A 19,091-nucleotide genomic window follows, 5' to 3' on the forward strand; every position below is an offset into this window, starting at 1 on the left:
AAAAGCATTTCTTTTCGACCATAAATATGGCGAGTCAGCATGATGCAGTAGGTTCTTATACATTATAGTAATGCTGGACTGCACAAATCGATCAACTGCCACAGCCCAATTATCTATGGAAAGACTACAATTTGACTTGGCTTTTATTTTTAACTTGGTAATACGCAGTGACACATTAAGACCGAGTCACTGACTAGTTCTACAGTATAATTCAATTTTCAAATCGATGGGAGAAGTTAATAAAAACTACCGACATATAAATGGAGATGAGTCGGACAAAGTCTAATGTCGACTTGTCACGTTCTTTTGAAATAATATACAGTTGTTATAGAGATATCACAAATAGCACTAATTAAAGGTCTTTGATATTAGGGCTAGGTCATTTGTATATTCTGAATATGTGATATTCTCAGTTGGGTGTCTACTTGAGAGTCAATCTTATGTCATTGAGTTAGTCTAGAGATGTGCGGAGTACATAGTCTAGGGTACGAAAAGATGCGACCATCTGTAAGACTCCAGCATGTAAGTATTTAGTATCAACATCCGGGAATTTTACTATGGAAATGGTATTGAGGTAGAGTGTCATAATGGCAGCTGTTTCGTTTCGTCATATTCCATAGGTCAAGAGAATATCTTTCATTTTGTCTCTGTGCACTTCTATAAGCAAAGGCCGTCGAAAAATCAACAATCAGTAGCACCACTGTAACATTGTTCTCTTTTGCCTCCTTCAAAAATGTGACGAACCTACTTTTTTTGACCTGCACTTTATCTAGTTTTTCGAGATTCATTTACATTTGAGATATTTTCAAATATATAATACATTCAAGTTTAATTTGATTTTGATGTTTTACAGAACTTAAACAAGTTCCTTCGCTGTAAAATTACCTGATTTAATTTTGAGAGTACAATGTAAGTTTTTTAAACCGTTTAAACAGATTTTGACTATGTTCTTTCTAATTATCAAGACTGTATGCTATTAATTTTGTCACTGTTTTTGTCGAAAATTAATGATAATTTTTGCAACAACATTGATCCGTTAAATCATACTTTCGATACATTACATAAATGTTGACTAGAACAGTTTTTGAATTTCAATAATTTGGAAGATGTTTTTAGCGTAGGCAGTGTCTTTTAGTTTTTTGTACTATGGTTTTAATTTCATATTACCCTTTCCCCACTGCATGTGATTCGTGCACCCACGCCAACAACCGAACGTTTTTGCCTAACAGTTTCTGCACTCACAGAGAGAAAGTGTCAAAATAATGGTCGTTACTATGGCTAAGGAGTACAGATGTCCTACAGGGTATATGACATTTGGCTTTAGGTTTGAGAGAAATGATATGTTTTGCTGATTTATTTGTGAAAATTGTAGTAAGATTATTTGTTGCAGATTCTGCTTGGAGTGGAATTCATTGGTTTCAGACTGCGACGGTGTAAATGTAAGTATCCTCATTTGTGGTTAAAATGTACATTCTTATGAAGGAATATTAATTACCCAATTGAGCACGAATGCTTAAAGTACCGAATTGTGAATGCCATGCCATAACATAAACATGTGTATATAGCGACTGGAAATTTGTCCTGGTGGTCTTTATATGGAGATTGATTAATTATTTCAGTTTAAGGGTCAATTTGTCAAAAGATATTTGAAGATAAATACAACATAGACTTGAGATTAAAACCAATACATGTAACTGGCGATGATTGGTGTAAAAGACTAAGCCTGTAATCATCTTACCCCAGCAATACATGTAACTGGCGATGATTGGTGTAAAAGACTAAGCCTGTAATCATCTTACCCCAGCAATACATGTAACTGGCGATGATTGGTGTAAAAGACTAAGCCTGTAATCATCTTACCCCAGCAATAATGTAACTGGCGATGATTGGTGTAAAAGACTAAGCCTGTAATCATCTTACCCCAGCAATACATGTAACTGGCGATGATTGGTGTAAAAGACTAAGCCTGTAATCATCTTACCCCAGCAATACATGTAACTGGCGATGATTGGTGTAAAAGACTAAGCCTGTAATCATCTTACCCCAGCAATAATGTAACTGGCGATGATTGGTGTAAAAGACTAAGCCTGTAATCATCTTACCCCAGCAATACATGTAACTGGCGATGATTGGTGTAAAAGACTAAGCCTGTAATCATCTTGCCCCAGCAATAATGTAACTGGCGATGATTGGTGTAAAAGACTAAGCCTGTAATCATCTTACCCCAGCAATACATGTAACTGGCGATGATTGGTGTAAAAGACTAAGCCTGTAATCATCTTACCCCAGCAATACATGTAACTGGCGATGATTGGTGTAAAAGACTAAGCCTGTAATCATCTTGCCCCAGCAATAATGTAACTGGCGATGATTGGTGTAAAAGACTAAGCCTGTAATCATCTTACCCCAGCAATACATGTAACTGGCGATGATTGGTGTAAAAGACTAAGCCTGTAATCATCTTACCCCAGCAATACATGTAACTGGCGATGATTGGTGTAAAAGACTAAGCCTGTAATCATCTTACCCCAGCAATACATGTAACTGGCGATGATTGGTGTAAAAGACTAAGCCTGTAATCATCTTACCCCAGCAATACATGTAACTGGCGATGATTGGTGTAAAAGACTAAGCCTGTAATCATCTTACCCCAGCAATACATGTAACTGGCGATGATTGGTGTAAAAGACTAAGCCTGTAATCATCTTACCCCAGCAATAATGTAACTGGCGATGATTGGTGTAAAAGACTAAGCCTGTAATCATCTTACCCCAGCAATACATGTAACTGGCGATGATTGGTGTAAAAGACTAAGCCTGTAATCATCTTACCCCAGCAATACATGTAACTGGCGATGATTGGTGTAAAAGACTAAGCCTGTAATCATCTTACCCCAGCAATACATGTAACTGGCGATGATTGGTGTAAAAGACTAAGCCTGTAATCATCTTACCCCAGCAATAATGTAACTGGCGATGATTGGTGTAAAAGACTAAGCCTGTAATCATCTTACCCCAGCAATACATGTAACTGGCGATGATTGGTGTAAAAGACTAAGCCTGTAATCATCTTACCCCAGCAATACATGTAACTGGCGATGATTGGTGTAAAAGACTAAGCCTGTAATCATCTTACCCCAGCAATACATGTAACTGGCGATGATTGGTGTAAAAGACTAAGCCTGTAATCATCTTACCCCAGCAATACATGTAACTGGCGATGATTGGTGTAAAAGACTAAGCCTGTAATCATCTTACCCCAGCAATAATGTAACTGGCGATGATTGGTGTAAAAGACTAAGCCTGTAATCATCTTACCCCAGCAATACATGTAACTGGCGATGATTGGTGTAAAAGACTAAGCCTGTAATCATCTTACCCCAGCAATAATGTAACTGGCGATGATTGGTGTAAAAGACTAAGCCTGTAATCATCTTACCCCAGCAATACATGTAACTGGCGATGATTGGTGTAAAAGACTAAGCCTGTAATCATCTTACCCCAGCAATACATGTAACTGGCGATGATTGGTGTAAAAGACTAAGCCTGTAATCATCTTACCCCAGCAATAATGTAACTGGCGATGATTGGTGTAAAAGACTAAGCCTGTAATCATCTTACCCCAGCAATACATGTAACTGGCGATGATTGGTGTAAAAGACTAAGCCTGTAATCATCTTACCCCAGCAATACATGTAACTGGCGATGATTGGTGTAAAAGACTAAGCCTGTAATCATCTTACCCCAGCAATAATGTAACTGGCGATGATTGGTGTAAAAGACTAAGCCTGTAATCATCTTACCCCAGCAATACATGTAACTGGCGATGATTGGTGTAAAAGACTAAGCCTGTAATCATCTTACCCCAGCAATACATGTAACTGGCGATGATTGGTGTAAAAGACTAAGCCTGTAATCATCTTACCCCAGCAATAATGTAACTGGCGATGATTGGTGTAAAAGACTAAGCCTGTAATCATCTTACCCCAGCAATAATGTAACTGGCGATGATTGGTGTAAAAGACTAAGCCTGTAATCATCTTACCCCAGCAATAATGTAACTGGCGATGATTGGTGTAAAAGACTAAGCCTGTAATCATCTTACCCCAGCAATACATGTAACTGGCGATGATTGGTGTAAAAGACTAAGCCTGTAATCATCTTACCCCAGCAATACATGTAACTGGCGATGATTGGTGTAAAAGACTAAGCCTGTAATCATCTTACCCCAGCAATACATGTAACTGGCGATGATTGGTGTAAAAGACTAAGCCTGTAATCATCTTACCCCAGCAATACATGTAACTGGCGATGATTGGTGTAAAAGACTAAGCCTGTAATCATCTTACCCCAGCAATACATGTAACTGGCGATGATTGGTGTAAAAGACTAAGCCTGTAATCATCTTACCCCAGCAATAATGTAACTGGCGATGATTGGTGTAAAAGACTAAGCCTGTAATCATCTTACCCCAGCAATACATGTTGGGTAATTGTAAAACTGCTGAAATTAAGGAGCTCCTCTCTGATTTTGAACGATGACCCCGATCATAAAAACTTAGCCGTTGGTTATATTTAGTGATGTTACATTATTACTTTCAAACGACACTATTGGTGTAACTGTGCACGCGTTTGATGACCTAGAATATATGTTTAATAGTTGCCTATTTCAGAGGCACCCTTCAGCACTCGTAAACTTGCGTGATAAAAACAGACCACGTAGGTTTACGAGTCTCTGTTGACAATACAGGTATTCACTGGTATGCAGATAGTAATCATAAAAAACATTCCCAGACATGTCTTGTTAGAAATACTATTCATCCATGTATTAAATGTGGCCGATACTCCGAGTATTGACATCACATGTCGTATAAGTGACGAAAATCGCCACTGGGGTGACACAATGTCGTTCTGAATGTCACATGGTTGTTTTAATCATTCAATCAGTGGTAGAGCATAATCACTTGTCTTATTAAAGGTGAAGCAGAAAAACGAACGTAGTACTAATATGTTCCAGGCTTCTAGTTTTATGTTCAACGAGTACACTGCACAGTTCATTCAAATGCAGTACAGCAGAAGATGAACATCGTGGATTTTGCCATGTATGTGAATACATGTATTGGATAGGTATCTTGATGCTTTAATTATGTTACGTATCATTGTTTTATTTTAGGTTTTCTGCAAGTACGCATCGCCGCAAGAAGAGTGGCCACCGAAATATTCACTTTCAAATGTACGATGTCCTATATGGTATTGGTAGTATACGTCTCCGAGATCAATTTGCCAGAAAGGTTTAAATTGCATCCTTCGTAATATAGTTCTATATTTTACCCAGTATGTATTAGCTATTCTAGTTGAATTAAATGTCCATTTTATATAATGAAGTAACTACGCATAAACCCGTTCAGATTAGTGATCATATTTCGCATGATTGCCGAGTGAAATAAATTTGAAAGGGCAAAGTAACCCTTGAGGCAATACATTAGTTTTATTTTCGAACAAAACACATCGGTCCTTTGCTCACATAAATACAGATATTATAATATCAGCTCGAAACCAACTAAAAATAAACATTGCCAAGATTAATTTCTTAAATTGATAGGAAAGCCCTTAAAATTGTAATCAGTAGAATGATTTGTAGTAGAATGCGCCTGTTTCATGTTCTACCGTCTCAAATGAACACGTTAATTAATTAATTTACGCCATGACCTTCACAACGCGTCCAATTCTCCGCGTTTTGCATTGTATTCGAGTTAGTGAACTTTACGGTCATATTTAATAGGATGTATACCAGTAGGTACATTGACTGTCGCTAAGGTGCATTGAGTACAGATTGCTGCCGCGTGTTTTTTTTCAGGCAATATTTGTATGTTATATCTCTGTTTAGTGCCATACACTGCGTTACCTCTTTTTAACTTTTATTAACGTCATAGACGTGCACTTGAATACATATATAAATGCGATCGTTCTTGCGAAATAAAGAAATATATATCACACACACACAATCAATGAAAAAACATACGTATTCTTTATATACATATATATATATATATATATATATATATATATATATATATATATATATATATATATATATATATATGGACAATATTCATAGGCAGCTGGTATATACACACACTAGTCATTTACACGTGAAACGAACAGCTAAGCAGCTGACATGGACGCCGAAGGACCGTGAACATGTACATTTGGTTTCATTAGAAAAAACATTGTACATTTCGTATATTTAGAGAATAAACAATTATTTTTGTTTTACAAAAACGGGCTTAGATTAAATGGAACTAGATATGTGCTGTGGGTATATACATACAATGGGATATGTACTCTCTTACTGTAAACCAAGTCAGGGTAACACATATTTGGTCAGCCTCAGCCCACTGTGTGAAAATGCTAGTTCATCTTTGTTACTCTCCTAGTTTTGAACATGCCGTGACATTGAATGACAATTAGATGGTCATTAATTATAGTAGTATAGTGGGGTGTAACGTAGTTAGTATAAAAAAACTCATTTGGAAAACCTACATTTAAAAAAACGTAGACCACGAGAAGAGCAGTTAAACGTTCACTGACCTTCACCGCTAGTGAGTATTATAATACTAGCACAAAACATTTTAGAGAATATCCAATGGGTGACGTTTGATATAAAATTTATTAAACGAGTGTAAAATATGATATCGTGGGTTGATTTTGATAATTTTATTACATATTGCATGTCCAGATACTAGTATTTCGCCACCTTGTTTCGCCAGCAGTAACTAACTAACTTCAGATTGTTATTGTGTGTGTGTACGCGTATAATGAAACGCTGTGATATTGCTGTGATATTACGTGAAACACAATAAACCCGCTACCACGAGAAACGTATTTTACTGGGCTTGAAACAATTACGTAGATAATTTATCAACTCAGTATGGCACACAGTGGTGTTGTTTGTGGTGAGGTCGGACTGTAGATTCAGATATGATATAAACCATATCCACAAATACCCACAAACTATGCCGAAGTCACTTCACATAATTATTGTAATTTCGTGTTTATATAGTCTGTATATTATGTTTTACAAATGTCGAGACTTAGATTACGTGATTCTAAATCGTTTTAGAAAATAACACATTCCTTTAAGTCATGATAGTAATCTCAACTGTGTTATTAAAACGGGAAACTATTTAGTAAGTGTTATAAGCTGCAAATCATATCCAAGTCGTCGGAGTGTTTATAAAGACAGCTGATTATTCATATGAGCATTAGAATAAAACAAACTCACCATCACAGTGAGCTATGAACCATATTGCAATCGTCTTTGGTGAAGCGCTAACACGCACATGCGACTTCGCCACGTTTCACGGCAATAACTAAACCTCACGCTTTATGTATTTTGGCATTTCGCAAAGCAGTGACAGCGGGGCGTAGACTCAGCTTATTTTATTTTTAGACAACTCGCAGATCAAATTATTGTAAACAAGTAGGATAGAATGTTTAGGTTTAATTTACAAGCTGATAATGTTAAATTAACTCGACTTGATTCACAAATATAATTATTATTAGCAAATTCAAGACTGTTTAACTTTAACGTGATTACTGATTTTACATACACCAGTCAATCACAATTATGTTATGGTCAATTGCATAAAACGATGTAATATACAACAGGGTCAGTCTATTGTGATATTTGTCACAAAGCACTTCATAGTCTATGTCATGATATACACCATCAATATTAGGCTTATACGTGTGTGCTTACTTAATTATATACGTTGTGTGGATATGTCATTGTGAGACCGTAATAATAACACGCCATTTTTAGGGATGTGACTGTGGCGTGGGGGGGGGGTCTACTTGCCGTGATCACGAGTTCAAATCCCCTGTGTACAGCTGTATATCGTTTGCCTGCAACTACATTCAATTAAATTATTGAGCAAATGTGTTTCTCTTTTATTTGTTAAGGCAGTACGCGATTTACTAATTACATTTCAATACATTTTATTTCCGTGTAGTGCAATGCATACTACTATCATTAGTGTACTGAAACACAGTGTTGTCATTTGTGGTTTGATATGTATCTAGTAGTTATGATAAATCCAAACATGTGCTAGTATCATTTATTTATGTATGTATGTTTTTTCCCAAAACATTTTGAACAAAACGGCTGTTTTGAGCTGTTTTTAAACTTTATGTTAAAATTTAAATGTTGAAGCTCTATTATGTGTGAATGGTACATTTATAAAATTGTACCAAACCTGACAAATATTTACATAATTAATAGAACATTGGAGTAGGTGCAGAGATATATGTATAAGTAATCAAATATGTGGTATATTGCATCGTCATTTGAAGTGGGAAAAGAGAGAATATATGAAATATGCAAATTAGTATACGTCTAATTATGTTCTCATTATTATTTATTTGTACAAGACTTCTTTATATCAAACGTTTTTTTTATGTAAATTGGTATGGTGAGAATTTCGGGTATATGAGTTGCATGTCAACTTCATAAACCAATTTTCCGAAAGATTCAGGAAAATATAATTCCTATGTTTACATAGAAATAACATTGGTGGCTAATTTCAAATTATTTGAACCAAGAGCTTTCAGAAACTAGGTTTGAGAAATATTTTGCTTTCAGTATCCTTATATACGTAATGTTCATTCAACCATTGTTACTAATAGTGCCGCATATACTAGTGACGTATCAGTCAGTAATTACTCAAATATCACACAATCGATACTTGAGCTGAAATGCACAAACATAAAAACATGTTATACTCGATAACACATTGATTTTAAATTACTCTGTGTTTGTCAACGGCTTCAACGTAAACATGTTGTTCAGCACCAATTTAACGAGCGGACGGGTTTCATTGATTTCATTGATGATCGTGTATCAGCATTTACGTGTATATGCTTGTTCATGTTTAATCACATTGTTGGCTACCGCCGACAGCTAAATTGTGCACAAATGTTATTTTAAAACTCCACCCGAAGGCTACGCTGTATGATATGAAAGTGACTTCTTGAACTTCGTCGATGCTAATTAACGTATATCGGACACATAACAGGGACTTTGGACAAAATGACCCGAAATGACATAACCTAATTTTGTTTGTTTTTTTTTAGCATGAGAAAGCGTACGTTAGACAGAACTAGTTTAATAATGCCCATTAACCACGTTTTCACCCGTATACCATCTGCGCCTGTATTTGACCTTTACATGTGTTTGATGTAGCCGAAAATGTTTAGCAGTCTAGTCATCGTCTCAGCTGACCAATAGAAGATATATATTATGGTCATTTATGTCAATTTCTACTTAACATGTATTGTTATTGTAGAACGTCGTAAGTAATTTACCACACCAAATATCACACACTGCACTATAGCATTCATTTATCTAAAACCGCAGTAAAAATATAAAAAACAAAACAAAATACCTACTTTCTCTGACAGCTTTATCCATGACTTGCTGGGCCATAGTACAGCATACAAGAACACACAGAACGTACGTATTGATTGAGTGCAAGCAAACCATCAGAGCGTACATTTGATGCAATGAACGGAGCACATCGACCCTGTCTCCGTGTTAGGCATTCCAAAAACGAGAGTATAACAAATTCTTCTAGTACTAAGTCAGGTATAATTGACGTTGTGCGTATTTGGTTAAGATGACGTCATTAGCTCATGTATATACCACGTAATAGAAATTGACTGCACCATTGCCAGCCACAATAACCCATTCAAAAAATCGATTCTGCCTGAGACTGGTTGCGGCCAATAAATATGTTACACTGAGCAACTCGGTTCACTGCACAGAACGACGCTGCTTTGTGTCGAGTGACAATTGCATATGCTATCGACCGACACAGGGCTTTTCTTTTTAATACTCAGCAAAATGGAAAGTATTTCTTCATTCATCCCCGTGTATCGAGTGTCCTTAGGTGAGTGATTGTGAACACCCAGGTGGCGTATTTCTACATTCGCGTTGAATAAACTCACTTCGTCGGAATATGCAGTACCTGACCCCAAGGACCATCGCTTGAAATGTCTTCGCGTTTTATTTGAAAGTTAGGTTTGAGAAAGTGTCTGCAGTCTATACATTTTCATTCGCTTTAGATTTCGGGTTCTCGGTATTTTTTAAAGCTGCATAATTTGGTGTATTGTCTGTTTTCTAATTCTGAAGAAAAGAAACAAAGGTTGAGCTTAGCCGTTGTGACGTCTCGCTAAATCACACTTCAATAAGTCGACTGAATGGCTCCCAGGGACTGTGGTTTGCTTAATTCGTGGTCGATAGTGAAACACTATTTCTGAAAACTAATGCGGTTATAATATTGTTAGAATTATAAAAGTGTGTTTCATTTGTTTCCAACAAATAATAACATTTGTAGAACACACGCCATGAAAGCTAATTGTCAAACAAACGCAATGAAGAAGATCCAAACAACACGAACATGCATTCACAGCTTTTGCAAAATGAATGACGTCCCGGTAATAACTGGACTCTGGAGACATAAATTCGAATCCCATTATTTCCATGCTGCCAATCTGACCTTCACGCACCGGTCTTCGCAAAGTCTGCCATTTTGGAACTATGCGATGTTTAGTAGTTTACAAATCTGCCCTGCTCTGCCTTGTCTGTTCGTTATTGGGTTTGTCGTGGCTATACTATTCCCATTGTATTTTTGCATGATAGGGCTATTTAAATTTGAAGTGTCTTGAAAATACATTTTCCTAGTGTAATTGCTTAAATATATGACGTGAATATATTATTATTTTATTATGTAACGGGGTCATCCAAAGTTCAAAGTGACGTAAACATATATTGGTTGTTAGGTGTAAGAAAACATCAACACATTGGATTTTGGCCAATAGCGGGGCGTGCAAACTTTCATGGTGCGTTTTTTTAGCGACAGTTTGGTAAACACCATTTCGTTTTTCCTTATCGAAACTTTGTTCGAAGATTCACTGTTTAGGACGGGGTTCTACTCCATCACATTGCTCTGTAAAAAAGACAAGCCATACAATACTATATTTTTTACAATTACATCATGAATATTATTTTGCATTGTTACCAAATCTCTATTATAGTAAGTGACCAGACAAACAGTTTAGAACATATCACTTACATCATTAGCACCATGTTTACATAAGGCTACACTGATTTAATTTTATGGATGACATCCTCTGGAGACCCCAGAACTAATGCGAGAAGGTGAAAAACAAAATCCTGCCAAAAAAAAATGCTGCTAAAACCATAGGACTACGATACTGGTATTACGAATTGAACCACAGAACACAGTGTATCAAAAAACAACAAGAAGTCTTTATTTGTACGAGGCACATGTTGATGTACACATCTCGTACTGTATTACTGTTACAGGTATCATCACCTTTGATTTTGAAAAGGCAAGAGAATAAGGCAGATGTTAGCTTTGCCAAAGGTATACACATCAACTCAATAATAAAGAAAAACTTACTGTGTTGTATTGAAACAAAAAATTGAATTAAAAATGAACAATAAGTTTGTCAACAGCAACCTGGAAATTAACTTCTTTGACATTCAAACTACAGCTTTTAAAGTGACATTTCAGATAGTCTAAGTGTAGACAAAAATGCTCAAGAACTACTTCAACTCTGTAACAAATTATAAGAGGCTCAATATTGAAAACAAAAAAACACCAACAGAGAGTCAACAACAATTTGGCTGCAGAAAAATTATGTACATGTATCTTGATGAAAATTCGTCATATGATCAAAATATTACTCACTTATCCGAATCAGAAAATGCAAAAAAAAAATAATAAGAAACGCGGGACAACCACTCTGGACAATATGTCCTTAAAGTTGTCTGGGTGAAACTCGCTTGCCGCTACCAATCTCTCGTATAGCTGTGTAAACGTGACATCTCCCTGGCCGACGTCAATTGCGTACTAGTCTACAACAATCCGTCTATTTTGTCTCTGAACTTTTATGCTCACGTGGTCGCCATGTTGGAATTCCCGGCAACGCAATACGCATGTGCAGAAGATCATTTACAACAAAATTTGCACGTTTTGAGGTAGTCCAAAACGAGTTTTACGACAAGCCAGCGCTATGCGACAATATGAGTCGGCAAGTTCCGGGCCGAAAACCGATCTGTGAAGACTCCTCGTTGGAGATTTTTTTTTTTTGAGAACAGGCGAAAACTAATGCGCGCGCGGATGTCATCCATAAAATTAAGTCGGTGTGGTCTAAACACATCTAAAAATTGAACAAACAGCTTGGGGTTAACATTTTGATTTTGTCCATGATTGACAGTCATTTTGAGTACTCATAAATACTGCTTGTCATTTTTGTCATTGTTACTTTTAGTCGTACTTGGTGTAGCCTGAATACGACTATTGTTTGTTCAACAGTAGTTTTGAAAGATAATATCTAATAGTTCATTGCATCACGTGTTTTTCAAACATCCATTTACTGCGATACTGTGCGGCTCGGATGTTAACTCACGATTTAACGCGTTTCTCGACTGATATTGCTTTGAAACTCATTGTAATCGTATTCTGATCGCTAGTCTAGTTTCCGTCCAACATCTTGTCTAAGCGAAATATTTCCAGTTTGTCTGTCCTCATTAAGTTGCGATCATCGATAAGTCGCGTTTTTTGTTAGAACCCATAAACCCGCCGCTCAACGAGAGGTATACAAGTCATTGACAGGTATTTAGGTATCACCTCAGGTTGCATAGCATTGACCTATTTATAACAATACCAAAGTATAAGTAGTTTTTAAAACATTTATCAAACGTTTCATCAAATCTTATTGAGACAATTGGATTGGTGATAATAGTTCAGGCGATTCTTTTTCAGGAGTGTACTACTTGGAAGTGTTACCATCTCTAAATAAAGACAACTTCATTATATTTGGTTACATAACGACCCCACTCTAATTATGCAAATTATGATGAATATAAACAAAACACAAAAAACTTCATCAGATAACCAGGCAATTATTTTATCAAGATCAAAATGAATGAATCTTGAAGAACACTAATGTACATTATTGAGTAGGCTTAAAGATTGACAATACTGATGGACATTGTAACCATTGCTTATATTTCTTACGGCCCTCCATACCAATCCAAGGTATCTTAATTGTACAAGCTTCACGCACACCAGTATATGTATCAGCTGCTCGAAAAGTAGTAACAATACAAATATAAAACATGAATATAAACAAAACACCCAACATACACAAACTTCATCAAATAACCAGGCAATTATTTTTGTCAAAAACATAAAATTAATCTACATATCGAGTAGGATTAAAGTGCCCTCCATGTGAGTAGCCAAGATATCTTATTTGTACAACCTACACGCACATCAATATATGTATCATCTTGGGGGTATATTTTGTCAAATATTAGGGCGGCATTATAAAGTATCAATTTGTGGTTTACATATATTGCAAAAATGGGAAACAAATACCAACATTTTATCTTGGGTGACAAAGTGGCAGATTTTGAATTTGTTTGTGTCTGGTCTTAATGTAGAAGACACACGTGTAGTTTGTAGTCAAACAAACCAAGGCTTAGTCTTACATAGATACTACCCAACAAGCTTTGCAAAAAGTTAGTTTTTGCATTGTATTTCATGATCACTATTTTCACCTGTAAATACCCATAAATATACCCCCTAGCTTGGAGAACTATACCCATGAATATACCCCCTAGCTTAGAGAACTATACCCATGAATATACCCCCTAGCTTAGAGAACTATACCCATGAATATACCCCCTAGCTTAGAGAAATATACCCATGAATATACCCCCTAGCTTAGAGAACTATACCCATGAATATACCCCCTAGCTTAGAGAACTATACCCATGAATATACCCCCTAGCTTAGAGAACTATACCCATGAATATACCCCCTAGTTTAGAGAAATATACCCATGAGTATACCCCCTAACTTAGAGAACTATACCCATGAATATACCCCCTAGCTTAGAGAACTATACCCATGAATATACCCCTAGCTTAGAGAACTATACCCATGAATATACCCCCTAGCTTAGAGAACTATACCCATGAATATACCCCTAGCTTAGAGAACTATACCCATGAATATACCCCCTAGCTTAGAGAACTATACCCATGAATATACCCCCTAACTTAGAGAACTATACCCATGAATATACCCCCTAGCTTAGAGAACTATACCCATGAATATACCCCCTAGCTTAGAGAACTATACCCATGAATATACCCCCTAGCTTAGAGAACTATACCCATGAATATACCCCCTAGCTTAGAGAACTATACCCATGAATATGCCCCAAAGCTTACAGAAATGCTAACTTTTTGTTTTGATTTAGAAAGTAAGTCGTTATAAAGCTTGAAGTAGCTGAACAACAAACAGTAAGTTCTGCCTGCTACATAGCTTCTAATGAAGATATCACATATTTAAAGAGGTTCAAATGATAGAGTAGCTATTAAATACATCATCATGCATGTTTATTAGTTATAATCTGTATGTACATATCTTAACTAAAATGAACAGTATTTATATTTATGTACACTTACTCAGACTTGCAAATTACCTCCAGTATTTCTAGAATCTTCTACTGGAGTTTCATACCGAGGATGTTGACAAGTGCAATTTCCTGTAATTAAATTGCACATGCATGTATCAGGTGTTTATCAAGTATCACTTTTATGCAGCAATAAATACGCAAGACAATATGTAAATTTGTTCACAACGTCCTGTGCTGTATCACATAAATGAGTAGATTATTCACATCATGATTACACAAGGCATGTTCTACACGTTGTCTCTGACATTGGAGATTCCCACTGTAAGCTATCTTTTTGGGCATTGCGACGTGGCGTAAATGCAATTAGTTTTGAGTTCGAAAGTCGTGCTCCATTTTTATACGTGTGCCTGTAAATTTCGTTTAATAATAGAAGTCAAGTTCATGATTATTGAAATAGAGGGCGGTATACTATAACAATGTATGGTGCAACTACGCTGCCTAGAACTTTGGAAAATTCCGTCAACAATAACGCAGACTACCTTGTAATTGATTTACTAGACCATTTAACTAAATTATAATCACCACCATAGTCGTATAGTTGTAATTTTCATAACAATGCGGTGTGAGGTTGTGGTTTGCGATAAGCAACCCAAAAGGAATTTAGAATCATCATGTCAAGGTATAACACATCCAATCATGTCCAGGTATAACACATCCAATCATGTCCAGGTATAACACATCCAATCATGTCCAGGTATAACACATCCAATCATGTCCAGGTATAACACATCCAATCATGTCCAGGTATAACACATCCAATCATGTCCAGGTATAACACATCCAATCATGTCCAGGTATAACACATCCAATCATGTCCAGGTATAACACATCCAATCATGTCCAGGTATAACACATCCAATCATGTCCAGGTATAACACATCCAATCATATCCAGGTATAACACATCCAATCATGTCCAGGTATGACACATCCGATCATGTCCAGGTATAACACATCCAATCATGTCCAGGTATAACACATCCAATCTTGTCCAGGTATAACACATCCAATCATGTCCAGGTATAACACATCCAATCATGTCCATGTATGACACATCCAATCATGTCCATGTATAACACATCCAATCATGTCCAGGTATAACACATCCAATCATGTCCAGGTAAAACACATCCAATCATGTCTAGGTATAACACATCCAATCATGTCTAGGTATAACACATCCAATCATGTCCAGGTATAACGCATCCAATCATTTCCAGGTATAACGCATCCAATCATGTCCAGGTATGACGCATCCAATCATGTCCAGGTATAACACATCCAATCATGTCCAGGTATAACACATCCGAACATGTCCAGGTATAACACATCCAATCATGTCCAGGTATAACGCATCCTATCATGTCCAGGTATGACACATCCAATCATGTCCAGGTATAACACATCCAATCATGTCCAGGTATAACACATCCAATCATGTCCAGGTATGACACATCCAATCATGTCCAGGTATAACGCATCCAATCATGTCCAGGTATGACACATCCAATCATGTCCAGGTATAACGCATCCAATCATGTCCAGGTATAACACATCCAATCATGTCCAGGTATAATACATCCAATCATGTCCATGTATGACACATCCAATCATGTCCAGGTATAACACATCCAATCATGTCCAGGTATAACGCATCCAATCATGTCCAGGTATGACACATCCAATCATGTCCAGGTATAACACATCCAATTATGTCCAGGTATGACACATCCAATCATGTCCAGGTATAACGCATCCAATCATGTACAGGTATAACGCATCCAATCATGTCCAGGTATAACACATCCAATCATGTCCAGGTATGACACATCCAATCATGTCCAGGTATGACACACCCAATCATGTCCAGGTATAACACATCCAATCATGTCCAGGGATAACGCATCCAATCATGTCCAGGTATGACACATTCAATCATGTCCAGGTATAACACATCGAATCATGTCCAGGTATAACGCATTCAATCATGTCCAGGTATAACACATCGAATCATGTCCAGGCATAACACATTCAATCATGTCCAGGTATAACACATCCAATCATGTCCAGGTATAACACATCCAATCATGTCCAGGTATGACACATCCAATCATGTCCAGGTATAACACATTCAATCATGTCCAGGTATAACACATCCAATCATGTCTAGGTATAACACATCCATTCATGTCTAGGTATGACACATCCAATCATGTCTAGGTATGACACATCCAATCATGTCTAGGTATGACACATCCAATCATGTCTAGGTATAACACATCCAATCATGTCTAGGTATAACACATCCAATATGTCTAGGTATAACACATCCAATCATGTCTAGGTATAACACATCCAATCATGTCTAGGTATAACACATCCAATCATGTCTAGGTATAACACATCCAATCATGTCTAGGTATAACACATTAAATCATGTCTAGGTATAACACATCCAATCATGTCCAGGTATAACGCATCAAATCATGTCCAGGTATAACACATCCAATTATGTCCATGTATGACACATCCAATCATGTCCAGGTATGACACATCCAATCATGTCCAGGTATAACACATCCAATCATGTACAGGTATGACACATCCAATCATATCCAGGTATAACACATCCAATCATGTCCAGGGATAACGCATCCAATCATGTCCAGGTATGACACATCCAATCATGTCTAGGTATAACACATCCAATCATGTCTAGGTATAGCACATCCAATCATATCCAGGTATGACACATCCAATCATGTCCACGTATAACACATCCAATCATGTCCAGATATAACACATTCAATCATGTCCATGTATAACACATCGAATCATGTCCAGGTATGACACATCCAATCATGTCCAGGTACAACACATCTAATCATGTCTAGGTATAACACATCCAATCATGTCTAGGTTTAACACATCCAATCATGTCTAGGTATAACACATCCAATCATGTCTAGGTATGACACATCCAATCATGTCTAGGTATGACACATCCAATCATGTCTAGGTATAACACATCCAATCATGTCTAGTTATAACACATCCAATCATGTCTAGGTATAACACATCCAATCATGTCTAGGTATAACACATCCAATCATGTCTAGGTATAACACATCCAATCATGTCCAGGTATAACGCATCCAATCATTTCCAGGTATAACGCATCCAATCATGTCCAGGTATGACGCATCCAATCATGTCCAGGTATAACACATCCAATCATGTCCAGGTATAACGCATCCAATCATGTTCAGGTATAACGCATCCAATCATGTCCAGGTATAACACATCCAATCATGTCCAGGTATAACACATCCGAACATGTCCAGGTATAACACATCCAATCATGTCCAGGTATAACGCATCCTATCATGTCCAGGTATGACACATCCAATCATGTCCAGGTATAACACATCCAATCATGTCCAGGTATAACACATCCAATCATGTCCAGGTATGACACATCCAATCATGTCCAGGTATAACGCATCCAATCATGTCCAGGTATGACACATCCAATCATGTCCAGGTATAACGCATCCAATCATGTCCAGGTATAACACATCCAATCATGTCCAGGTATAATACATCCAATCATGTCCATGTATGACACATCCAATCATGTCCAGGTATAACACATCCAATCATGTCCAGGTATAACGCATCCAATCACGTCCAGGTATGACACATCCAATCATGTCCAGGTATAACACATCCAATTATGTCCAGGTATGACACATCCAATCATGTCCAGGTATAACGCATCCAATCATGTACAGGTATAACGCATCCAATCATGTCCAGGTATAACACATCCAATCATGTCCAGGTATGACACATCCAATCATGTCCAGGTATGACACACCCAATAATGTCCAGGTATAACACATCCAATCATGTCCAGGGATAACGCATCCAACCATGTCCAGGTATGACACATTCAATCATGTCCAGGTATAACACATCCAATCATGTCCAGGTATAACGCATTCAATCATGTCCAGGTATAACACATCGAATCATGTCCAAGCATAACACATTCAATCATGTCCAGGTATAACACATCCAATCATGTCCAGGTATAACACATCCAATCATGTCCTGGTATGACACATCCAATCATGTCCAGGTATAACACATTCAATCATGTCCAGGTATAACACAGTAAATCATGTCTAGGTATAACACATCCATTCATGTCTAGGTATGACACATCCAATCATGTCTAGGTATGACACATCCAATCATGTCTAGGTATGACACATCCAATCATGTCTAGGTATAACACATCCAATCATGTCTAGGTATAACACATCCAATCATGTCTAGGTATAACACATCCAATCATGTCTAGGTATAACACATCGAATCATGTCTAGGTATAACACATCCAATCATGTCTAGGTATAACACATCCAATCATGTCTAGGTATAACACATTAAATCATGTCTAGGTATAACACATCCAATCATGTCCAGGTATAACGCATCAAATCATG

General features: G+C 37.0%; 1 protein-coding gene across 3 annotated transcripts in view; it reads right to left on the reverse strand.

The window, feature by feature from the left end:
* The window catches only part of LOC102808893 (uncharacterized), a 33,104-nt gene extending 23,244 nt beyond the window's left edge, over positions 1-9,860 (reverse strand). For 2 of the 3 annotated variants that reach the window (XM_085507739.1, XM_085507736.1), the window contains exon 1: positions 9,449-9,860. In XM_085507739.1, the coding sequence (XP_085363865.1) occupies positions 9,449-9,554 (106 nt within the window). In that variant the 5' untranslated portion in view covers positions 9,555-9,860. The remainder of the gene's footprint in view (positions 1-9,448) is intronic. The other variant, XM_085507738.1, reaches the window with a different exon arrangement.
* Positions 9,861-19,091: the final 9,231 nt, after the last annotated feature.

The sequence above is a fragment of the Saccoglossus kowalevskii genome, chromosome 2, assembly GCF_978046115.1.
Source record: "Saccoglossus kowalevskii chromosome 2, keSacKowa6.1, whole genome shotgun sequence".
Lineage (NCBI taxonomy): Eukaryota > Metazoa > Hemichordata > Enteropneusta > Harrimaniidae > Saccoglossus > Saccoglossus kowalevskii.